At 43.9% G+C, this 25,835-nt stretch overlaps 1 protein-coding gene across 1 annotated transcript in view; it reads left to right on the forward strand.

Moving 5' to 3' along the window:
• Positions 1–25,835, forward strand: part of bmpr2b (bone morphogenetic protein receptor, type II b (serine/threonine kinase)) — a 178,331-nt gene that overhangs the window by 133,141 nt on the left and 19,355 nt on the right. Inside the window, exons 5-7 of the mRNA XM_055638243.1 lie at positions 16,426–16,517; positions 18,265–18,495; positions 24,018–24,132. Coding sequence (XP_055494218.1) covers positions 16,426–16,517; positions 18,265–18,495; positions 24,018–24,132 — 438 coding nt within the window. The remainder of the gene's footprint in view (positions 1–16,425; positions 16,518–18,264; positions 18,496–24,017; positions 24,133–25,835) is intronic.

A 25,835-nucleotide genomic window follows, 5' to 3' on the forward strand; every position in this document is an offset into this window, starting at 1 on the left:
TTTATTTCCATGTAGGGTGGGGGGGGGGGACATTGACATTTCCCCACATGTTAGAACTCTGCAGTGTTAGTTACTGGATAATGATCAGGAGCAAATGATTCAGGAGATCTTTTGTTTGACTCTCCCTTTCCTGCGGCGCCAATACCAATTCTACCACACCCAGTGGCTGGAAAATGACTAAAACTTCCTGATGTTTATTTCTCAGTAGCAGCTGTGGCATGCATATATTCAATGAGTCATTACAAAGGTTTATGTGAAAGTGTATCAAAATATGTGAAAATTATATTTAAAATTACAAGAGGCTTAGATAGGGGTGACGGTCAGAACATTTTTCGCAAGGTGAAAATGTCAAAAATCAGAGGGCATATCTTGATATGAGGGGGGCAGAGTTTAAAGGATATATGTGGTGCTTTTTACACAGAGGATGGTGGTTGTTTAAATGCGCTGTCAATGGTGGTGGTAGAGGCTGATATAATGGCATTTACGAGGCTTTTAGATAGGCACATGGAATATGGATCATGTGCAGTCAAATGAGATTAGGTTATCTTGGAATCATATTCAGCGCAGATGTTATGGGCCTGTTCCTGTGATGTACCATTCTATTTCCTAACATACCAAATACATTTATCTATATTACTAAAAGTCTGATCTTGACCGCTTTTGGCCCACTGTGCTGCGATTTCCTAGAGAATGCCACCACCTACGGCCGTCATTTTTGGCCACCTCACTCAGAGCCCCCCTCCGCCTTCTGGGACCGGAAGATTTTTCCCATCAATGAAAAATCAGAGAAATATTAATGTTTTTAATAAATTTGCCATTCTCTCTGCTGCCCCCACTGGCGGCAGTCGGGAGGGTCTATAAAACGTGGAAGTGTAGTCCCTCACTCAGTCTCTCACGTGACCCTCCAGGAAGCGAGAGGGTCACGGCTCTCTGAGCTGCTAATAACACTGAATGCACGTCTACTCCACAGTGAGTCCCCTCGATGCGGCTGTAAAGTGGCGTAAGCCCAATTGTTTGCCTTGCCTTTTTTAAATGTTTGTGTTCACAAAATGAAATTTGGTTGTCAGGTGGCTGCAGCCCAATTGTTTGCCTTGGCTTGGCTTTTAAGATCGTTGCAACAGTTGGCTGCCAGCCTAAGAATCCATTTGGTCCACAATGTCTATACTAGCCCTCTGGAAACATAGAAATTAGGTGCAAGAGTAGGCCATTCGGCCCTTTGAGCCTGCACCGCCATTCAATATGATCATGGCTGATCATCCAACTCAGTATCCCGTACCTGCCTTCTCTCCATACCCTCTGATCCCCTTAGCCACAAGGGCCACATCTAACTCCCTCTTAAATATGGCCAATGAACTGGCCTCGACTACCCTCTGTGGCAGAGAGTTCCAGAGATTCACCACTCTCTGTGTGAAAAAGGTTCTTCTCATCTCGGTTTTAAAGGATTTACCCCTTATCCTTAAGCTGTGACCCCTTGTCCTGGACTTCCCCAACATCGGGAACAATCTTCCTGCATCTAGCCTGTCCAACCCCTTAAGAATTTTGTAAGTTTCTATAAGATCCCCTCTCAATCTCCTAAATTCTAGAGAGTATAAACCAAGTCTATCCGGTCTTTCTTCATAAGACAGTCCTGACATCCCAGGAATCAGTCTGGTGAACCTTCTCTGCACTCCCTCTATGGCAATAATGTCCTTCCACAGATTTGGAGATCAAAACTGTACGAAACCAGTACCTTCGGCCCGCAGCACCTGTACTAGCGCAACAGACAGCTCCCCCCCCCCCCCCCCCCCCCCCCCCCCCCCCCACTGGCGAGCATGATTGGAATTGGTGGAGAGGCGGAATATTGCGTTGGTGACCAGCCCTCCCGTGTGATGCTGGGCCACAACGAGTCCCACTTTGTCTAGTTTATTATACAATTCACAGCAGTCACAAAGTGGGTGTAAAACATCCACCTCATCCATTCCATCTTGTGTATTACCCTCCACACAGCGTTCAGCTTTTACCTCATTAACATGTGGCTTTTGTATTCTAAAATGATAAAATTGCATTTGCCATCAGCTTTTTTAAACTGCTTCATTGTCCTAGGGCCTGACTTTAATAAAACCTCTAGCCTCAATATGTCACCTCTTACAAAGCACGCAACATACTTCTAGACCGTGGGCCGAGGTGCTTTTTTGTTTCATTTTGTGACCCAAATCACGTATCTACCTGTATTTATAACATATTATGTAAAAATATTATAGAAATCATACCTGAAACTCGTCAAGAACAAAACCTGCACATATTTATAAAAAATGAGAAAAACCTTCAATTTCCCGAATTGTCCGACTTGTCCAGTAATTGTCCAATCAAAGCACGTATGACATTGAGTCGCACGCCAATTGACCAATCTTTGTTTCATGCTAGCGAGGCAGCGAGCACACTGGGATCATGGCTGCCTCTTAATAACATCAAAACAATAGCAAGGTTTCCAAAGGAATAAAGGTAATGCTATCCTTGCTGATAATATTGTTTTACAACTGATTTATCTTTGTAAAGTTATGATGTGAACTGTTAAATAAAATTGATAAATAAAAATGTAGAGCTAGGGTTAGGGTTCGGGTCAGTCAGTCGGTCGGGCTGTCGGCTGGTCAGTGGGTGCTGCGAGGGGTTGGTTGGGCTGTTGGTAGGCCGATGGGTGCTGCAAGGGGTCGGTTGGGTTGTCGGCCGGCCCGTGTGTGCAATGAGGGGTCGGTTGGGCTGTCCACCCGCCAGTGTTGCAGCGAGCGTGCGGGCGGATTGACGGAGCCGGCGCTATGGCGGTGCTGAAGGCAGCCCGGGCTGCGTGTGGGCATTGCTGCTCCCCACCATGTTGACATTCGGTGTGATCGTGGCGTCAGGTGGGCTGCTGCTGATGATCCAGAAGGGCATGCTGGCCAAGGTGGACGTGCTGAGCGGCCACACGTACGGAGCCCACAGCCGGTCCCAAAGCGGCTCCAGCTCCAACCGTGGGCAGCTCTGGAAGGGGGGCGGGTTAGGGTTAGGCATTTTCCTCTCAGTGGAAGATGCCTTAGCCTTCCCCCAGCCTGGCACTGCCCCAGTCCCACTATGGCCGTGACCCCCACTCTGCACACTGGCAGTCAGTGGGGTTCAGTAAACGGGTGAACGCACAGGATCTGCCCTCTGGGACCTCTGGCAGTCTCACTCAACATGCACACTCACAATTATATTCATTATATTAATTTTACATCTCCAGTCATATATATATTGAGCTAATTAGAAAATTAGATTGAAAAAGTAAGCGCCATCTAGTGCTCAATGCTCATATTACTTTATGGGGAGCCTAATTCCTATTTAAACCATATATTATTATACATTTATATGGTATAATAAAACATGGTTTAAATAGACCACAGCACGGAATTAGGCTCCCCATAGTAATATGAGCATTGAGCACTAGATGGCGCTTACTTTTAGTGCAACTTCTCGCACCGACGAGTTATGAATTCCTTCTCAATTATATTTTATCTAAATCTATGCCAAATTTCAGTAGATACCAGACATGGGTCATGAAAGTTAAATTCTAGACACATTTTCAATGTTCTGCCCACGGCCTATTCCATTCAGAGTGAATTATAGATGTCTTTTGTTTCAGTCCCTCTTTTAGTACCATTGAATTCCATAGGCCATATTTTAGCTCATTTGCTGTCTCATTAATATCATTTTGGTCTGCTGAAGAATTACTTTTACTTTTTTGTTTTGGCATAATCTACAAATTTGATGCCATTCTCTCCAAACCTCTCTTCTCCTTAATGACACCTCTATTCCATTGTGCAAGGCATTTTGTCAATATGTAGCTTCACTAGGTTGTACATGATTATTATGTAATGTTGGTAAGCATATTCCCAAATCTCTGGGCAAATTATTCTAATGTATGGAATGATGCGAAGTGCCAGCAGAATGTAATTCCATAGGGTGTTCAAAGTAAAAATAGTTCCCACTATGGAGAGAATGGATATTGGATATGTTTCAGTAAATACAGCCCATGAACATTCAGAATGCAAGCCTCATTATTAATGATGCATATCTACTTTTCAAGGTGCAAGGATCTATGTCCAATCCAATATCAATGGCTGAGAAAGAAAATACTGCTACATTTCTAGCCTGCCATGTAGGGGTTAAATCACACATTCTGAACATGAGATACAGATTCAGATCAGCCAGACAAATATGCATGGATGTAATCATATCACTTCTTAACGTGGAATACATCGCATAAAACCATGTGGTTGCCAGATCCGATTTTGCTTTTGCTGAGTTAGCTTAATTCAATTGAAGAAATGTAAGAGTGAATTGAATAGATTTTCTGCTTCTGCTCCCAGCCAAACTGATGTTCTGAAAGCTCTAGTTTCAGTTCTTCCAGAACTCAGGAACAGCTTGGAGACTTATCTGTGCTAGTCTAGGAAAACTAACAACTATGAAAGCAAGATATGAAAGCAATTAGCTCCAAAATTTCTAACCTCCTTTAAAATGATGCAATATTTCTTGATATCAGAACCAGATCTAAAGAAATCTCCAGAGCCTGATCGGGTTTATTATTGTTACATGCACTGAAGTACAATGAAAATAATTATTTACATGTTTTGCGAAGGGAAAGGTGCAAAGTGCAGAACATAAATCTCGGCATTGTAGTGCCACAGTTCCAAAAAGAAAATCCAATAAGAATGAGGAGAATCAGATATTATCCTAGCTTATGGAAGGACCATGCAGAAGCCTGATAACTGAGGGGAAGACGCTGTTCCGCAGTCTGGTGATGTGCACTTTCAAGCTTATGCACCTTCTGCCTAATCGGAGAGGGGAGAAGAAGATGCATAAATTAATTAATTGTGTTGGTTGCTTTTCAGGGGGCGTGAAGTGTAGATGGAATCAATGATGGAGAGTGGTCTGTGTGATGGACTGTGCAACATCCACAATCCTCTACAGTTTCTTATGTCCTTGAGCGGAGCTATCCTCAAACAAGGGTTGATGCAACCTGACAGAATGCTTCCTACGGTGCATCTGTAGAAGTTTGTAAGTCAGTGGAGAAATGCCGAGTTTCCTCGGTCTCCTGAGACTGGTGGTGCGCACTTTCAAGTTCTGTGTCTTGATTGAATTGAATTTTGATGGAAAGATACAGCATGCAAACAGGCTATTTCAAGTTTGCAGATGAGGCTAAAGTGGGTTATACCATTGAGAGCAAATATGGTTATCAGAAATTACAGCAGGATCTTGATCAGTTGGTCAAGTGGGCTGAGGAATGTTTAATGCAGATAAGTAGGGGATATTGCATTTTGAGAAGTCAAACCCGGGCAGGACCTTCACAATGAATGGAGAGATCTAGGCATGCAGGTACATAGTTCATTGACAGTGGTATCATATGTAGAAAGGGTGGTTAAGAAGGCTTTAGGTACATTGGCCATCATCAGTTAGAGTATTGAGTATAGAAGTTGGGATGTTATGTTACATTGTACAAGATGTCGCTAAGATCACATTTGGAGTATTGTATTCGGCTTTGGTCATCCTGCTGCAGGAAATGTGGTATTAAGCTGGAAAGAGTGCAGAGAAGATTTATGAGGATGTTGCCAGGACTTTGAGGGCCTGAGTAAAAGGGTGAAGTTGGGCAGGCTAGGACTGTATTCCTTCGAATGCAGGAGGATGAGAGGTGGTCTTACAGAGTTGGAGAAAATCATGAGGGTAATAGATAGGGTAGCTGCACAGAGTCTTTTACCCAAACAGGGAGGGGTATCAAGAACCAGAGGACATAGGTTTAAAGTGAAAGGGGAAAGAAGTGTAGAAGGAATCAATGTTGCGGAGTCTGGTCTGTGTGATGGACTGGGCTGCATCTACAACTCTGCAATTGTTTGTAGTCATGGGCAGAGCTGTTCCCATACCATGCTGTGATGCAACCCGACAGTATGCTTTCTATGGTGCTTCTGTAGAAATTTGTAGGAGTCATTGGAGACATGCTACATTTTCTTGAGGAAGTGGAGGTGTTAGTGTGCCTTCTTGGCTGTAGCTTCAATGTGGTCGGTCCATGACAGATTGTTGATAATATTTACACCATGGAACGTGAATCTCTCAGCCATCTATGACTCAATTTCCACTTCGGCCTCATTGATGCTGATTTGGGCATATACTCCACCTTATTTCCTGAATTCGATAACAAGGTAAAGGTTGCTACGAAGTTTTCTGTCTCCTACCTGTACCACTAAAGGGCCTGCCCCACGTAGGCGCTTTTTTCGGCGACTGCTGGCGACTGTCACAGTCGTAGCAGGTCGCCGAAAAATCGGCGACTGGACCTCCCTTACGACAATGTCTATGCCAACCTACCACCTAGTCGACGTCAAGCTACAGCAAGCAGCCCGACAACCGGTGACCCAATCATCGCGACTTAGGACGCCGACCTACGCCAACCTACGACCACACAGGCGTCAACCTACGTCCACCCGTGACGATCAAAGACCCTGTCGGCGACAACTGAAGACAATTCAGCGCCTGTACCTGTCGCCGGTTGACGTAGGTAGTCGCCAGTGGAATTCACCGAAGTCAGCACCCGGCAACAACCTGCGTCATCCTGGCGACAACCTACGACATACAACCTACAACAGGAGAAGACAAGCTACGTCAAGCCCACAGTCACTGAAAAGTTTTGAACATTTCAAAATCCAGCCGCGACCAGAAAAACGTTACGACTCTTTAGGCAACCTGAGGAGACTACTCACGAACATACAGGCGTCACCCCGCGAACATGTGAAAACAGCCAAGTCGCCGAAAAAAATCACCTAAGTGGGACAGGGGCTTAAGTTCCTTATCTACTTCCTATCACTGTGGAAAGTTAGAAAATGTGCGAGCCCTGACTGAGTTATATGCATCAATGTTACCCACGAGTGATGTCCTGGATGACTGGATGGTGGTTAATGTTGTACCTTTATTTAAGAAGGTCATCAAAGAAATGTATGGGAACTGCAACTACTAAGCCCGACACCTGTGGTCGGTGAGTTACAGGAGAGGATCCTGAGGGATAAGATATAGATGCATTTGGATAGACAGTTGTTGAATAGGGATAGTCAGCACTGCTTAGTGTCTGAGAGATCACCTCTCTGGAATGTTATTTAGCTTAGAGTTGCAGTATGGAAATGGGCCCTTTGGTCCGCCGAGTCTGTGCCAACCAGCGTTCCCCGCGCACTAACACTATCCTACACACACTAGGAACAATTTACAATTTACCAAGCCAATTAACCGACAGGCCTGTATCTCTTTGGAGTGTGGGAGGAAACCGGAGCTCCTGAAGAAAACCCATGCAGGTCAAGGGGAGAACATACAAACTCCATACAAACAGCACCCATAGTCAGGATCGAACTCGGGTCTCTGGCACTGTAAGGCAGGAACTCTTCCGTTGCACCACTGTGCCACAATTTGATTGAGTTTTTTGAAGAAGTAACCTTATAGGTTGATTAGGGCAAGGTGGTAGTTGTAGTCTATATGAACTTCAGCAAGGCCTTTGATAAGACCCTGCGTGGTAGGTTGCTTTGGAAGGTTAGATCACGTGGGATCCAGGGAGAGCTAATGTATAGTATAGAAATGTGTCTTGATGATAGGAAGCAGAGAGTGAAGGGGAAGTGTTACTCAGTCTGGAGATCTGTGTCTAGTGGTATGCTTCAGGAATTGGTGCTGGGCCCATTGTTGTTTGACATCTCTTTAATGATCTGGTTGAGAATAATATATTAGGCATGGTTAGTAGGTTTGCAGATGACAATAAAATAGATGGTATTGTAGACAATATAACAAGTTGGCAAAATTACCAGTTTGGTGAGCATGTTGCATTTTGGGAAGTTAGTAAACAGAGTGAGACTTTCACAGTGAATAGTAGAGCTCTGGGGAGTGTTGTAGAACTGAAGGACCGAGGGGTACGTGCATAGATCCTGAAAATGGCACCAAGGAAGACAGTTGGTGAAGAAGGCTTTTGAAATGATTGTCTTCATCAGTAACGGCAGTGGGTATTGAATTTGGGATGCTAGTTGCACTTGTATAACATGTTGGTGAGGCCACAGTTGAAGTATTGTGTTCAGTTTTGGTCACCCTGCTATAGGAGTTAAATCCACCAATCATTATTGTTGATCAAAGGTCAGTATGTAACGTATATGAGATTAATCTGCTCTGATTACTGTCAACATTGAGTTTTATTTAGCTGTGAAAGTGTCTTCTTTGTCCCATTGTTCAGCTCTGCATTCAGTAGCCACCAGTTTACAATGGGTACTTTACTTGACCTCAGTGTCCTTGGGTCAGAGAGCTGATCATCAACATAAGCATCTCTCTTGATAGCTACTTTTTTAAAGCATGTGCATTTTGTTGTGGAAGAGGGGAAATTAACTTGATTGTGATCCACAGTGAAATGAAGGATAATTACTTTATGAACAATGCTGGTGCCCATGTAATCAAATGTCAGCACTTGCATGTTATGACTTTGAATGAGGCACATGGAGCTGCAGAAGATCTTTATTCAGCACAAACAATTGTTAGGAGGAGAACTACATTTGCACAAATGCTGAACTTCAGTTACTTTAGATATTTGCATTCTGAGCAACCGGTATGACTGAATCCTGACTGTTCATTTACATGTTACAAGGTAAGCAGTGTACTTGCATCAAAACAAATTAACTCTAAAACTTAAAATTGACAATATCTTTTCACCTTTTATACATTCATATTAAGTAAAGCAACATTTAAGATTACTCCCCAGTTGTACCAATGTATCACCCAATATATGAATGTCAAGTTCCCAATTTAATGATATACTCATCAATCTCCCAGAATGGTTCTTCTAAAATGTGTGAATCTCATAATCAGAATTAGAGATACTTATATGCGTAATACATTAACCTGGATTCCACATGGCCAGTGTGGAATCTGGGCCTTATTCACTCTCCCATCACATTCAAAGAAAAGGAAAGAAATATAAGAACACAAATTTAAATACTATTTAAAATAAAGAATTCCATGTTAGCGCAGTTCTGCTTTCAGAATCTTTGCAATTAACTGATAAAAATTTTAATACATTGTTTCCACAGTGGAAAACTTAAATATATTGCAAAGAATAAAGGAAAACAATGGATGCATGGGTGGGGTTCTTTGTAACTGGTGCATTCACACTGCTTTTTAAAGAGACACTGACTCTTAAAGCATAAAATAGCAGAATATATATTCCTTGTCACATTTATTTCCTTGAAGAATAGGATTAATATTTAAACATCTTACAAATTTAACAAACAAGGTTTAAATACTTGACAAAACAGTTTAATCCTACACACTTTATGAATTTCTTTCAAACTTTGGGGCTTTAAATGAAAGAATGTTGGAGGTTATTGTTCATGTAGAAGCAAATATTCAAACATCCTCGCATCAATCAAAATTCCAACCATTTCCAAGCTTTCCCACATGCTAATTTCTGATCCGTGACTAGACTTGGATTATAAAGCCTATTTGTTTTATTAAAACATATCCTTCCAGGATATCCTTTATTTCGTATGGATTGCGTATGGGTGTGGATTTGGATGGTTCTTCTATTCAAATTGTCTATTCTAAACTGCTCACAGTATTGTTTATGATTGGCCTGTAGCCCTGGGAACTGCCAATATCATCCACACACATAATTTTGGCTCCAGACCCTGCTGATTGGGGCTGTTGTGGCTACATTTGCCATATTGTCTGCTGTGTGAGTTTTACATGTTTGGTGACACTGACTTGCCCATCTATTCTTTCCCTTCCATGAGTTTATAATAGTATCTGTCTCCTTAAATATATCTATACCCAGGATGATATGCTGATTCTGGGTATAGATGTATTTATATAAATATATATCCGGTATGCACGGAAATCCACTGGAAGATGCATTGCTTCTATCTCAAGTCCTTGAAACTCACTTCTCTCTGCCCTGATTGTTTTCCCTCCTACATATGTTATATTACACACTCTAGTGGTTGGCAAAGATAGGTCAATTATTGATGCTGAAGCCCCGTATCATTAACATGTTGCATTGCCAACCTGTACAATTACAACTATGCATTCATGGGTGACCAAGGCTGATGAAGGGGCCACTGCCAGCTATTTGCCTGATCTAGACGCTGTCTTTAGCAGTTCTATAACCTGGTCAGCAATGTCTGTGAATAGAGAGTTCACCTGTGGCTTCCACCTGCTTTGATAGGCGATTCACACACCGTCTTCAAGTTGGAGGTTGAGAGGAGACCTAATAGAAGTATGTGAAATTATGAGAGGCATAGATGGAAAGTCAGTACCTTTACCCAAGTGTGGACATGTCAAGGACTAGAGGGGATAGTTTTAAAGTGAGAGGAGCAATGTTTTCAGGAAATGTGCAGGGTATGTTTTTTTAATACTGAAAGTGGTGGGAATGGTAAGTATACATTATGTGCAGGTAGAGGACATTAGTTTAACTTGGCATCATGTTCGGCACGGATATTGTGGGCTGAAGAGCCTGTTCCTGTGCTGTGCTGTTCTGTCGTTCCTCCCTTGTTAGGTGACTGCCTCTAACTAGGGCTTGGGACCCCACTGCTGTCACTCATCATCATCTTTGGTTTTCTATATTTAGTGCAGGTGTTCCTCTCTAAGTGCCTTGGTCGATGACACGCAAAGCAAATTATCTCTGTCTGCATTCATTGCGGGTGCATCCATAACCGCCATGTAGTGACCTCTCTTCTCTCTCCTCCAATCTATTTCCCTGGCCCCCAACACATGGCACTACTACAGAGTAACTGGATCCCACTGTTATCTCCAAGTCTCAGACTATCTGTTGGGCTGAGCTTAGACCTTCCTTGAGCATTTTCAGGAAGACTGGATCATGCCACCTTGGATGGTCTGCCTATGAGTGTACCTCCCAGGCACAATATTATTGTGGGGTATAGTCATGGTCGGCTCTTTAGCCTTCTGAACGACTGACATTATCATCCTCACCCTCTATTTTTCCTCATTTCCCATAGTTGCTTTCTCACTGATGATGAGTTGATGATGTTTGAAGAATTACTAGTCAGGAGTGATCCCAGAGGACTGGAAATTTGCAAATGTTACTCCGCTGTTCAAGAACGGAGGGAAGCAACAGAGGGGAAACTATAGTCGGTTAGCCTGACTTCAGCGGTTAGTAAGGTTTTAGAGTCCATTATAAAGGATGAGGTTTCTCAGTACTTGGAATTCTTTGAGGAAGTAAATAGCAGGATAGACAAAGGAGAGTCAATGGTTGTGCTTTACCAGGATTTTCAGGCCTTTGATTAGATGCTGCAAGTGAGGCTGCTAAAGAAAATTAGAGCCCATGGTATTAGATGGATGATACTAGCATGGATAGAATGTTGGCTGAATTGCAGAAGCCAAAGTAAGGGAATAAATGTGGCTTTTTCTAGTTGGCTGCCAGTGACGAGTGGTGTTCAGCAGGGGGCGATGCAGGGGCCGCTACTCTATCACGTTATATATCAGTGATTTGGATGAGGGAATTGAAGGCTTTGTGGCTAAGTTTGCGGATGATATGAAGGTAGTTGGAGGGGCAGGGGTTTGTAGAGTAAGCTGAGATTCTGCAGAAGGACTTGGACAGGTTGGGAGAGTGGGCAAATAAGAGGCAGATGGAATACAGCGTAGCAAAGTGTGCAATCGTGAATTTTAGCAGTAGGAGTAAAGGTGTAGACTATTTTCTAAATGGGGTGAGGATTTAGAAATCGGAGGTGCAAAGGGATTTGGGAGTGTTGGTGCAGGATTCCATAAAGGATAATTTGCAAGTTGAATTGCTAGTAAGGCAGGCAAATGCAATATTAGCATTTATTCCGATAGGATTAAACCAAGATGTAATGCTAAGATGTTGTAGGCCACTGGTCAGACACATTTGGAGTATTGTGAGCAATTTTGGGCCACATACCTGAGGATGGATGTGCTGGTGTTGGAGAGGGTCCAGAGGAGGTTTACAAGAATGATCCCGGGGAGACCCTGGTGAGATCGCACCTGGAGTATTGTGTGCAATTTTGGTCTCCTAATTTGAGAAAGGACATTATTGCTATTGAGGGAGTACCGTGTAGGATTACTAGGTTAATTCCTGGGAAGGTGGGCCTGACATATGATGGAAGAATAGGTCGACTGGACTTGAATTCATTGTAATTTAGAAGGATGAGAGGGATTCTTACAGCAACATATAACATTTTTAAAGAATTGGACACGGTAGATGCAGGGAAAATGTTCCCGATGTTGGGGGAGTCCAGAACCAGGGGTCACAGTTTAAGAATAAGGGGTAGTCCATTTAGGACTAAGATGAGGAAAAACGTTTTCACCCAGAGAATTGTGAATCTGTGGAATTCTCTGCCACAGAAGGCAGCAGAGACCAATTCACTGGATGTTGTCAAGAGAGTTAAATTTAGCTCTTGGCTAAAGGAATCAAGGGTTATAGGGAAAAAACTGGAACAAGGTACTGATTTTAGATGATCAGCCATGATCATATTGAATGGCGGTGCTGGCTCAAAGGGCCGAATGGCCTAATTCTGCACCTATCTTTCTGTTTCTATGAAAGGAGACGAGGAGGACTTTTTTTTAGTCAGTAGGTGGTGAATCTGTGAAATCCATTGCGTTAGACAGCTGTGGAGGCCGTCATTAGGTGTTTTTAAGGCAAAGATTGACAGATTCTCGATTAGTAATGGTGCCAAGGGCTTTGGGGAGAAGGTAGGAGAATGGGGTTGAGAGGGAAAGATAGATCAGCCATGATTGAATGACCGAGTAGACGATGAGCCAAATGGCCTAATTCTGCTCCTATGACTTATGAACCTCTCTCTCTCTCTCTCTTCCCCTCACGCATGCCCTCCCTCATGCCCGCTCTTCCTCACTCACTATATCTGCCTCTCCAGCTCTTTGCTCTGTAGTTACTGAAATTGACATTCTGGTAAATCCTGAATGTTTCTATGAAAAGCTTTCTTTTTACAATTGCATTGAGAGATGGGTCTGGCCGCAGACAATGAAGCATGTTTCATCATTCTAACAATCCCTAACATTAAAGATGACCAGATCTCTCCAGGAGACTCTTGCTAGCATTGGTTACAGGGCTAGTTACAAAACATTATTTAGTTATATTTTGATTTGTTTTATTTAACTGAGAGGTAGTTCTAAAACTGAAAGATAGTTTTAAGGTATACAAAAATGCTGGAGAAACTCAGCGGGTGCAGCAGCATCTATGGAACGAAGGAAATAGGCGACGTTTCGGGCCGAAACCCTTCTTCAGACTGATAGTCAGATAGTTTTAATGTTTTAGCTTTAGTTTAGTTTATTACTGTCATGTAAACTGAGATACAGTGCAAAGCTTTTGTTGCATGCTATCCAATCAGCGAAAAGATTATACATGATTACAATCAAGCAAGGGTATAACATTTAGCGTAGGATTAAATGCAATAAAGTCCGATTAAAGATAGTTCAAAGGTTACCAATGAGGTAGATGGAAGGTCAGGACCGTTTTCTAGCTGGTGAGAGGATGGTTTAGTTGCCTGATAACAGCTGGGTAGAAACTGTCCCTGAATCTGGATGTATGCCTTTTCAAACTTCTGTACCTCTTGACTGATAGGAAAGAGGAGTCGAGGGAGTGACCAGGGTGAGACTGGGCCTTGATTATGCTGGTGGCCTTGCCAGGGCAGCATGACATATAGATGGAGTCAATGGAAGGGAGGTTGGTTTGCTTGATGATCTGGGCCACGTCCACAATTCTCTGCAATTTCTTGCGGTCTGAGATGGACATATTCCTAAACCATACTGATAAAAGCTTTCTGAGTAATTGGTGAGGGTTCTTGGGGCAAGCTGAACTTCCTACGCCTTCTAAGGGAGTAGAGGCATTGGTGTGCTTTATTGGTCATAACTTCGATGTGGCAGTTCCAGCACACATTGCTGGTGATATTTATTCCTAACGCCTTGACGTTTTCAACCATCTCTACTTCGGCACTCTCAATGTCTACTGAACTGTGTGCACCGCTTCTCTTCCTGTAGTCAATTGCAAACTCTTTTGTCTTGCTGACATTGAGGGAGAGGGTGTTGTCTTGGCACTAGTTTACGAGCTTCCCGATCTCCTTCTTGTACTCCGTCTCGTCATTATTTGATATCCAATGTCGTCTGCGAAGTTGTAAATTGAGTTGGATCAGTATTTAACTGCACAGCCGTACGTGTATAGGGGGATGAGAACTGATCCTTCCGGGGAACTAGTGTTGAGGATTATCATAGAGGATAATTTGGTACCTATCCTTACTGATTGTGGTTTATTGGTCAGGAAGTCAAGGATCCAGTTGCAGAGGCGAGTGCTGACTCCCAAGTTCCTCGAGTTTGGAGATGAGCTTGGATGGGATACTGGTGTTGAAAGCAGAGCTGTAGTCTATGAATAGGAGTCTGACAAAGGTATCTTTCTTATCCAGGTGTTCCAATGAGCCGTGGACCTGTAGTGGGCAAACAGTAGCTTGGGCCTTTAAGTCAACAAATTGTAACATTTTCATGCAATTTGGACATGAATGTCCTTGCATGCTTTTCATTGTACAGGTGCACAACCTTTTATCCGAAAGCCTTGGGACCAGACACTTGTCGGATTTTGGACATTTTCGGATTTCCGAATGGAAGATTTTTAGCGTAGGTTAGGTAGGTAGCGCGGGCGGCTTGAAAAGTCTGGAGCAGCTGCCTCCTCCCCGGAGACCGGGAGAATCATTGCATAAATGTTAGTCAGTTAGTTTGGAGGGATTTTATGTGGTGGTGGTGGAGTAGGGGTGAAGGTGGAAACTTTAATTCTTAGTCCCCTACCTGGTCGGCGACTCCCAACCTCGCGGAGCTGGGGGCTCCGTCCGGCCGCGGGCGGCGCCGGTTGGAGCTCCGACCCCGGCAACTCTACCCCTGGCTGCGCGGCTCCAAATCCAGCGACGCTCCGTGAACGTTGGGAGTCGGCGGCCACAGCGCTCCGGAGCTTGCCGCCCGGCGACCCGGTAAGGCATTGCCCGCTCCCCGCTGGTATCCCAGCGCTGCGACGCCGCCGACTCCCGACATTCGCGGAGCTGGGGCGTCCGGCCGCGGGCCGCGGGCCGCGCTGGATTTGTAGCGCTTCACAGCCAGGGGTAGAGTTGCCACCGTCGGAGCTACAACTGGCGCTGCCCGCAGCCCCACCGGCCACAGCGCTGCGGAGCTTTCTGCACGGCGACCCGGTAAGGCATTGACCGCTCCCCGCCTCTCCGACCAGGTAGGGGACTAAGAATTAAAGTTTACCCCTTCACCCCCCCTTCACATAAAAGCCCTCCAAACTAACTGACTAACATTTAAGCAATGATTTACAGATGTTTAAGCGTCTCCCGGTCTGGGGAGGAGGCAGCCGCTACAGTAGTACAGACCTGGGTTGACCGTGGGTTGTTTCGGGTCAAGTTTGGCGCCAAACACGAGCTTTGGTGTGCAGACGACATCTGGAAAAGATGGCCGGTTTTCGGAGTTTTTCGGTTTCCGGAACACCGGATAAAAGGTTGTGCACCTGTAGTATCAAGGTCATATGTCAAAATCTCCTTCATAAGATTAGATTTTGCAGTTGTTACACTATCTCTACCAAGATAAACCAGAAGACGATACATTACTCAATGTTAACTAACATTTCCTCTTAATTTGCCTGTCTCCAAGTACCGCTGCAGCATGACAGCTTTTCCATTTGTCATACCATAATGAAAAGTATTTGAGTCTTGATGAGAAGCTGACTAGCCATTTAGCTGCCTCAGTCCATTAAAGAAGCATGCACCCGAATCACTGGTCAAGGAGACATATATCATGAACACAAGCCCTTTTTAAAGGTTTCCCATACAAGTAGCCCTCTGGTGTATCAGAGGGTATCTCCCAACCACCAAGTACCATTGGAATGCATGCTGACTAAGCACCAGTCACAGGAACCAAGGTTGTTTTTCAGCGATGTTGGCCATAGTCCATGATAGTCAGTCTCCACGTCCATCTGCTGTTGGCAGATAAATAAATAGGGGCTCTCACTCCTCATTGGTATTCATTTATGCTTGCTGGATCATTTCACTTGGATATTTGGTGAAGGAATGTACAGCCCTTTCCAAGATGCTGTTCATGGCATAATCGTCTTCTAACCTTAGCATGGGTGTAGCTTAATCCATCGGGTTGAGATATCATATTGGTTGGATCAGCATATGCTCCTGCATATGCCAGAAGGAAATCAATTAGACCAGTTGTGTCAACTAGGCCAGCGGGAACATCTGATAGAACAGGAGGCAGGTCCTCTGCAGACATTGCCAACTGAAAGAAAAAGATGGACCCTGCCTGAACATGTACATGTTCTACACACCTCATGTAAGCATTGAGTGTTGACTTGATAAGTTTACCATGTTTATAACTTTTTACTTATTTTTCTTGAATTAGGAGACAGGAAGCATGGACTTCACAGTATGAACATGATGGAGGCAGCACCATCGGAGCCTTCCCTTGACCTGGATAGCCTCAAATTGCTTGAGGTAGATAAATCCCACAGTATTTTTTCTATGCCTTTGAGCAAAAGCTTCCCCAAGTGAAACAATATCATAGACCAAACTTGATTTCTGATTGATATGGGATAGCTGATTTCAGCTCGGGAATAACTGCTTATAGTGTTACTCAGTTTGGAAAGTGAAGAACTGCCACTAAAATCCACTTGAATACTGGTGAGCCCAAAATCATACTTGGTTGTTTTATTTCCAACATAATCAGAAACCCATCACACATATTCAGCTAGGTGTCAGATATGCAGGACAATCCATCACCTAGTATATTCACTGTTAAGCTCCCCAAAGATTCAAGCAGAGAGAATTTGTATTCATTGTACACGACATGCGTTCATCTCTTTGAAACAGCCCCTTTTAGCAAGTTGCAGTGAGTTAGGGGAAAAATTAACTGCAATGTTGCTCGATATATGTAATCTACTGCTGAACCGATATATTGGTAAATAACCCATTATCTATTTAGCCCAGTGCCACAGCACTTACAAGCTAGTAAATGTCAGCCAATTATCAACATTTCTCAAGATACTGCGGAACTGCTTGACTTAGGGTCAGGCATCTTGTTTTTGCCATTGTGTCCTCAAAAGAACCTAGCTGTCCAAACTACTTGTTTAAATTTGCTTGCAATAAAAATAATTCGGAATAATATTTTCCTGCATTGAAGATCACGTCACAGTTCCAACCCCTGACTCGTATATACAAAGATTTCCCCTCAAATTAATATATATTTCTGTTTTGAAAATTATAATTAAATATCCTTTCACCATTCTTTCATAATGTATTTTGCAGATCATCATAACTAATTTCTCCTTTTTTGTTTCTTTGCATCATATTCCATCTTGACAATGTTCTACTTATGCTCTGTATTTATCAACCTTTGCTATTCAAAATATTTTCTTCCAGACATTGAGAACCAGAGATTGGGATAACAAAGAACTGGGGTGAATTGGTGATGTTTAGTCAGCATGGACTCCGGTGGGCCTGTTTCCATGCTGTATCTCCAAACTAAACTCTACAAAATTTTACCATCTTAAACTTAAATGCAAGTTGCTATTATGGAATCAATAAAGTACACTGAAGCAGTTGTTTAAGTGGTAGGGAGTGAAAAAGAACAATAGTGACTCGGGTTGCCTGCTTGGTTGTAGTTGTGAAATTCAGGAAATTAGAGCAATATCATAAGATCTTGCTGGAACAAAGATAGGAGCAGAATTGGGCCGTTTGGCCCATCAAGTCTATTCCTTCATTCAATCATGGCTGATCTATCGCTCCCTCCTAACCCCGTTCCCCTGCCTTCACCCCATAACCCCTGACACCTGTACTAATCAAGAATCTATCTGTCTTTGCATTAAATATATCCACTGATGGCCTCCACAGGCTACTGTAGCAAAGAATTCCACAGATTCACCACCCTCTGACTAAAGAAATTCCTCCTCATCTTCTTCCTAAAAGAATGTCCTTTAATTCTGAGGCTGTGACCTCTAGTCCTAGACTCTCCCACAAGTGGAAACATCCTCTCCACATCCACTCTATCCAAGCCTTTCACTATTTTATCAGATAATATCTAGCTCAGATCCCTATGAAATGGTGTCAGTAACCATTTGAGTAAGTTACCATTGGGCTGATGCTGAACCGGAGAGACAGCAATTTCAAAGCAGACTTGAGGGGGGCAGGCAAAAATGAATTCAATTTGACAGAAACTAAATGTTCAATTTTCATTCATCTCCAGGTGATTGGCCGGGGTCGGTATGGTGCTGTGTATAAAGGGTCGTTGGATGAGCGCCCAGTGGCTGTGAAGATCTTCAGTGCTTCAAACCGTCAGAATTATCTCAATGAGAGAGACATATACAGACTCCCAATGATGGAGCATGAAAACGTAGCCCGTTTCATTGTGAGCGAGGAAAGAATATCCAGTGACAATAGAACAGAGTACATGCTGGTGATGGAGTACTATCCCAATGTAAGTGTTTTGGATGGGTAATCCAAACATGGTTAAATAAAAGTAATTGAACACTTCAGGTAGCCAAAAACAGTTACTGATGCTACTCAGAATGGTGGACAAGCACTTGTGTTCTACAATGTTCCCCATTGGCCAACAATGATTTAAGCCCTCTGGCAAATAATAGACTTTGATGGATAATCAAAACTGTGCAGACTTCAAAGATTGACCAACAGCAGACGAGGAAATGTTTAACGTCGATAGAATGCAGAACAGAATACTGCCTGGATTAGGGGGCATTAGTTATAAGGATGACACGACAATATTGAGTGGTAGCCAGGGCTGTGATTCCAACCGTGGTGCCGAGGCTCAACGGGGAAGAGTGACGTCAGGCAGAGCCATAGTGGTGGGAGACTACATCGTCAGAGGTGCGGATAGGAGGTACTGCGGCAGCAGGCGAGAATCCAAGATGGTGTGTTGCCTCCCTGGTGCCAGAGTCCAGGACATCACGGAGCGGCTGCACGTCACCCTCAAGAGTGAGGTAGAGCAGCCGGGATTGTTGTGCATGTTGGCACAGATGATATAGGTCGGAAGTTCTGCAACAAGAATTTACGGAATTGTGTATAAGTCTGAAAAACAGGACCTGCAGAGTAGTGATTCCTCTTCCGTTGTATAGGGCCCGTGTGAGACCACACCTGGAGTATTGTGTGCAGTTTTGGTCCCCTAGTTTGAGGAAGGGCATTCTTGCTATTGAGGGAGTGCAGTGTAGGTTTACAAGGTTAATTCCCGGGATGGCGGGACTGTCATATGCTGAGTTTAGAAGGATGAGAGGGAATCTTATTGAAACATATAAGATCATTAAGGGTTTGGACACGCTGGAGGCAGGAAACATGTTCCCGATGTTGGGGAAGTCCAGAACCAGGGGCCACAGTTTAAGAATAAGGGGTAAACCATTTAGAACGGAGACGAGGAAACTACTTTTTCTCACAGAGGGTTGTGAGTCTGTGGATTTCTCTGCCTCAGGGTGGTGGAGGCCGGTTCTCTGGATACTTTCAAGAGAGAGCTAGATGGGGCTCTAAAAGATAGCAGAGTCAGGGGATATGGGGAGAAAGCAGGAATGGGGTACTGATTGGGGATGATCAGCCATGATCACATTGAATGGCGGTGCTGGCTTGAAGGGCCGAATGGCCTACTTCTGCACCTATTGTCTATTGTCCATTGTCTATTGATCTCAGGATTGCTTCCAGTACCTCGTGCTAGTGAAGCTAAGAATAGGAATATAGGGGAAATGAAAGTGTGGCTGAGGCGTTGGTGCAGGGGGCAGGGATTCCGATTTCTAGATAATTGGGATCTCTTCCGGGGCAGGGGTGACCTGTATAAAAGGGACAGGTTGCACCTAAACTGCAGGGGGACCAACATCCTAGCGGGAAGGTTTGCTAATGCTACATTGGAGGGTTTAAACTAGATTGGCAGGGGGGTGGGATCTCATGCAGGACAGAGGCACATGAGAGGCTAGAAGTTGGTATGGAGGGTGATGTGGGAAAGCTTGGCGGAGAGCGAGGAAGGAGGTCTGATTTAAATGGTACGTATTTTAATGCAAAGGGTCTGACGAGTAAGGCAGATGAGCTTAGGGCATGGATAGGTACCACTGACTGGGATGTTGTAGCCATGACTGAAACCTGGTTAAGGGAGGGGCAGCTCAATGGTCCGGGGTACAGGAGCTTCCGGAGACACAGGTGAGGGAAAGAAGAGGGGGGGGGGGGGGGGGGGGTTGCATTGTTGGTTAAGGAGGATCTCACGGCTGTGTTCAGAGGTGACATTACGGACGGTCCGTCTAGTGAGGCTATATGGGTGGAGCTGAGGAACAAGAAAGGGATGGTCACCTTGTTGGGGGTGTACGACAGACCCCCGAATAGTCAACGGAAATTAGAAGAACAAATGTGCCGGGAGATTGCAGACAGCTGCAGGTCAAATAATGTTGTTGTATTAGGGGGTTTTAACTTTCCCAATATAGACTGGGAAAATCATAGAGTGAAAGGTTCAGATGGGGTGCAATTCCTCGAAAGTGTTCAAGAGAGTTTTCTTAAACAATATGTGAAGGCCCCCACACGTGAGAGGGCAAAGCTGGATCTAGTATTAGGAAATTGGGAAGGGTAAGTTAATGAAGTGTGTGTGGAGGAGCCTTTTGGGACCAGTGACCCACAGTTGAATTAGGTTTAAGATAATTATGGATAGGGACGGAGAGGGTTCACGTATAAAAATGCTCAACTGGGGTGAGGCTAACTTTGAGGGTACAAGTTGACTGGAGTAGGTTATTTGAGGGGAAAGGAACATCAGCCAAGTTGGATGTTTTTAAAAATGTACCAAAAGCTCAGGATGTGTACGTCCCCGGTAGAGTGAAGGGCAACACAGGCAAACATAAGGAAACTTGGCTGACGTGGGAAATTGAGATGTTAGTCAAAAACAAGAAGGATGCATGGGACATGTATAGGCAGCTGGGATCACGCGCATCCCTGGAGGAGTTTCGGGAATTAAGGAGGAAACTAAAAAAGGAAATCAGAGGGCACAAAAGGGCCAGGAGATAGCTCTGGCGGGTAACGTTAATGACAATCCCAAAATATTTTATATATACATAAGGGGGAAAAGGATAACTAGAGAGAGAGTGGGACCTCTCAGGAATCAAAGCGGTCACCTCGGTGTGGAGCCACAGGAGATGGGCAAGGTCCTAAATTAGTATTTCTCCTCTGTATTTACCGAGGCGAAAGACAGTAGAACGGAGGAAATTGGTGCAGTCACTGGAAGTGTCTTGAGAGCAGCCAGGGTTACTGTCGAAGAAGTACTGAAGGTACTGTCGTGTTTGAAGGTAGACAAATCTCCAGGTCCTGATCTGCTATATCCGAGGACATTGTGGGAAACTAGAGAGGAAATTGCGGGAGCTCTGGTTGAAATTTACGAGTTGTCCTTAAATACAGGAGAGGTGCCGGAAGACTGGAGGGTGGCAAATGTTTTACCTCTTTTCAAGAAGGGTTGCAGGGAAAATGCTGGGAACTATAGGCCGGTGAACTTAACATCTGTAGTCGGTAAGGTAGTGGAGAGTATTCTGAGGGATAGGATATACAGACATTTGGATGGGCATGGGCTGATTAGGGATAGTCAGCATGGTTTTGTACAGTGTACGTGGGAGATCGTGTCTCACAAACCTGATTTTTTTTTTAAACATGTGACCAAAAAGGTTGATGAAGGCAGAGCTACAGATGTTGTGTACATGGACTTCAGTAAGGCATTCGACAAGGTTCCGCATGGTAGACTGCTCTGGAAGGTTAGATCGCATGGGATCCAAGGAGAGATAGCTGAATGGATAGCAAATTGGCTCCATGGAAGGAAGCAGAGGGTGATGGTGGAAGTTTGCTTCTTAGAATGGATGCCTGTGACTAGTGGTGTGCCTCAGGGTTCGGTGCTGGGCCCGTTACTGTTTGTCATCTACATCAATTATTTGGATGAGAACATTAGCAAGTTTAGATCAGCAAGTTTGCTGTTGATACAAAAGTATGTGGTTTTGCAGATTGTGAAGATGGTTGTGAATGAGGATCTGGATCGATTGGCCAGGTGGGCAGAGGAATGGTTGATGGAATTTAATACAGGGAAGTGTGAAGTGTTGGGTGGTCATTTTGCAGTTGTATAAAACGTTGGCATTTTGGGACATCGAAAAAGGACCGGACCTACACAGTAAATGGTCGGGCTCTGAGCAGTGTTGTAGAGCAGAGGGTTCTAGAAGTAAGGTGCATGGTTCCTTGATGGTCGAGTTGCAGGTAGATAATGTGGTCAAAAAGGCTTTTAGCACATTGGCCTTCATCAGTCAGAGTATTATAGAAGTTGGGAGGTCATGTTGCAGTTGTATAAGACGTTGGTGAGACCGCATTTAGACTATTGTGTTCAGTTCTGGGCGTCATGTTATAGGAAAGATATTGTCAAGCCTGAAAGGGTTCAGAAAAGATTTATGAGGCTGTTGCCAGGAGTAGAGGGTGTGATCTGTAGGGAGAGGTTGAGTAGGCTGGGTCTTTATTCCATGGAGTGCAGGAGGATGAGGGGTGATCTTATACTGTAGAGGAATACAAAATCATGAGATGAATAGATCGGGTAGATGCACAGATAATTTTGCCCAGAGTAGGGGAATCGAGGACCAGAGGACCAAGGTGAAGGGGAAAAGATTTAATAAGAATTTAATAAGATTCTTATTAAATTTAGTAAGATTTAATAAGAGGGGTAAATTCTTCACCCAATTGGTGGTGGGTATATGGATCAAGTTGCCTGAGGAGGTAGTTGAGGCTGGGACTATCCCATCATTTAAGAAAAAGTTAGACAGGTACACGGATAGGACAGGTTTGGAGGGATATGGACCGTGCAGTGGAACTAGTGTAGCTGGCACATTGTTGGCCGGTGTGGACGAATTGGGCCGAAGGGCTTGTTTCCACACTGTATCACTCTATGACCATTTGACTCGTGAGAGATTGGACAAACTTGGTTTGTTTTCTCTGGAAGACTGGAGGTTGGGGGGCACCTGATAGAAGTATATAAAGTTATGAGAGGATTAGATACGGTAGACAGCCAGATCCTTTTTACCAGGGTGAAATTTCAAAGACTAGCTTTAAAGTGAAAGGGGCAAAGTTTAAAGGATATGTGCAGGCAAGTTTTTTTTTTACACAGAGGGTGGTGAGTTCCTGGAATGTTCTGCCAAATGTGGTGAAGTCAGATACGATAGTGGCCTTTAAGAGGCTGCTAGATAGGCTCTTGGATATGCAGGTAATGGAAGGATATGGATCATGTGCAGGTAGATGGATTGAATTTATGTTGGCATCCTGTTCGGCACAGACATTGTGAGTCCAGGTGCCTGTTCTTTTGCTGTACTGCTATATGTTCTACAGGAAGAACTGTTATTTTGCTTCCTGTTTTGAAAGACATTGGATAGTGCAGTGAGGTTCAGAAGAGGATTTGGTTCTGGATAAAGTCTGATATAATGGAGGTACAGTTAAAGGGCATGTTTATAAAGTATAGCAGGTCTGATGGCCACCATTGGATTTACTGAGAAAAATGTTCCTTCATTATATATATTCATATACACAGTTTAAAGTTTGTATATTTTGAAATGTGAGAAACATCCAGTAGTATAATTATAAAAACAGCACTTACCAGTAACAGAAAGAGGTTTGAAGTATACAAATTGGAAGCCAGTACCAGTAATCACATGTCATTTTGTAACACTGGGCTATGGTACAGCTAGTTACTGATCCAACACCAGGATAAAATGGTCACTTCTTTTCATGAAGGATTTGAACTCTTTGGAGAGGGTGCAAAAGACATTTACCAGAATACCTAGACACAAAGTGCTGTCGTAACGCAACGGGTCAGGCAGCATCCGCTTTAAACCAGTATCTGTAATTCCTTCTTACACATTTTTATATCTGATCTTTGGTAAATACCCGTTTGAAAAATGTAAGTGACTGCTTTGTATATTTGAACATGCATATGTTTTTCTTTTCATGTAGGGCTCATTGTGTAAGTACCTGAGTCTCCATAGCAGTGACTGGGTTAGCTCATGCCGGCTGGCACACAGCATCACCAAAGGTCTCGCCTACCTTCACACAGAACTGCTGCGAACTGGTAAGCAACAGTAAATATCTACAGGCTTTCCTTTCTTGCTATCATGCTGCTTTTGTTTAGGATTTGGCATTTCATAATTTGATATTTAGTTTGACAATAGACAATCGACAATAGGTGCAGTAGTAGGCCATTCGGCCCTTCGAGTCAGCACAGCCATTCAATGTGATCATGGCTGATCATCCCCAATCATTACCCCGTTCCTGCCTTCTCCCCATATCCCCTGACTCTGCTATCTTTAAGAGCCCTATCCAGCTCTCTCTTGAAAGTATCCAGAGGACCGGCTACCACTGCCCTCTGAGGCTGAGAATTCCACAGACTCACAACTCTCTGTGAGAAAAAATATCCTTTTCTCCGTTCTAAATGGCTTACCCCTTATTCTTAAACTGTGGCCCATGGTTCTGGACTCCCCCAACATCGGGAACATGTTTCCTGTCTCTAGCGTGTCCAAACCCTTAATGATCTTATATGTTTCAATAAGATTCGCTCTCATCCTTCTAAACTCCAGAGTATACAAGCCTAGCTGCTCCATTCTCTCAGCATATGACAGTCCCGCCATCCCGGGAATTAACCTTGTAAACCTACACTGCACTCCCTTCCTCAAATTAGGGGACCAAAACTGCACACAATACTCCAGGTGTGGTCTCACTAGGGCCCTATACAACTGCAGAAGGACTTCTTTGCTCCTATACTCAACTCCTCTTGTTATAAAGGCCAACATGCCATTTGCTTTCTTCACTGCCTGCTGTACCTGCATGCTTACTTTCATTGACTGATGAACAAGGACCCCCAGATCCCTTGTACTTCCCCTTTTCCCAACACCATTTAGATCAGTGGTTCCCAACCTTTTTTAGCTCATGGCCCCCTTGGGATCTTTAAATTTTTCTGTGGCCCCCTCTGACATTATTAGCGGAAAAAAAGTACTTCAATATTATAATACCTTCCATAAAAATATCAGTGTCTATTAATTGCACATATATTCTCTTTTATTCTATTCCACAAACATCAAAAATATTTAAACTACATAGATTTAAATTTATTAGAACTGAAATTTAGGAGGCAACAGGGTGGTAGCTCTGTGGCCCCTTCATTGAACCTGTGGCCCCCGAAATCCCAAAATGTTTCTGTGGCCCCACTGAAATTTGCCATGAAATATGGCCCCAGGTTGGGAATCACTGATTTAGATATTAATCTGCCTTCCTGTTTTTGCTACCAAAGTGGATAACCTCTCATTTATCCACATTAATCTGCATCTGTCATGCATCTGCCCACTCACCCAACCCGTCCAAGTCACCCTGCATTCTCATAGCATCCTCCTCACAGTTGCACTCTTTCTTGAGTGTTGAATTTACTGCCGTGAAGGCAACTGTAAAATCTGACGGTGCTGTACAAACTGGCGATATTGAGACTTAGCTTGAATCTGGCTCCCATTCCTACCGATGCCCATGAAACACTCAAAGCCACCAGTGATGCATAATCTAGAGTGGCCTTTGGGCCAGTTTTGTTTGAACGTTTAAATTTCCATGGGGGGGGGGGGGGAATATCCTGGTAATTTTAAGAATGTTTATGAGGATGTTGCCAGGACTTGAGGGTCTGAGCTATAGGGAGAGGTTGAGTAGGCTGGGACTTCTTGCAGTACAGGAGGATGAGGGGTGATCTTATAGAGGTGTATAAAATCATGATAGGAATAGATTGGGTAGATGCAC

Source organism: Leucoraja erinacea, chromosome 7, assembly GCF_028641065.1.
Source record: "Leucoraja erinacea ecotype New England chromosome 7, Leri_hhj_1, whole genome shotgun sequence".
Taxonomy (NCBI): domain Eukaryota; kingdom Metazoa; phylum Chordata; class Chondrichthyes; order Rajiformes; family Rajidae; genus Leucoraja; species Leucoraja erinaceus.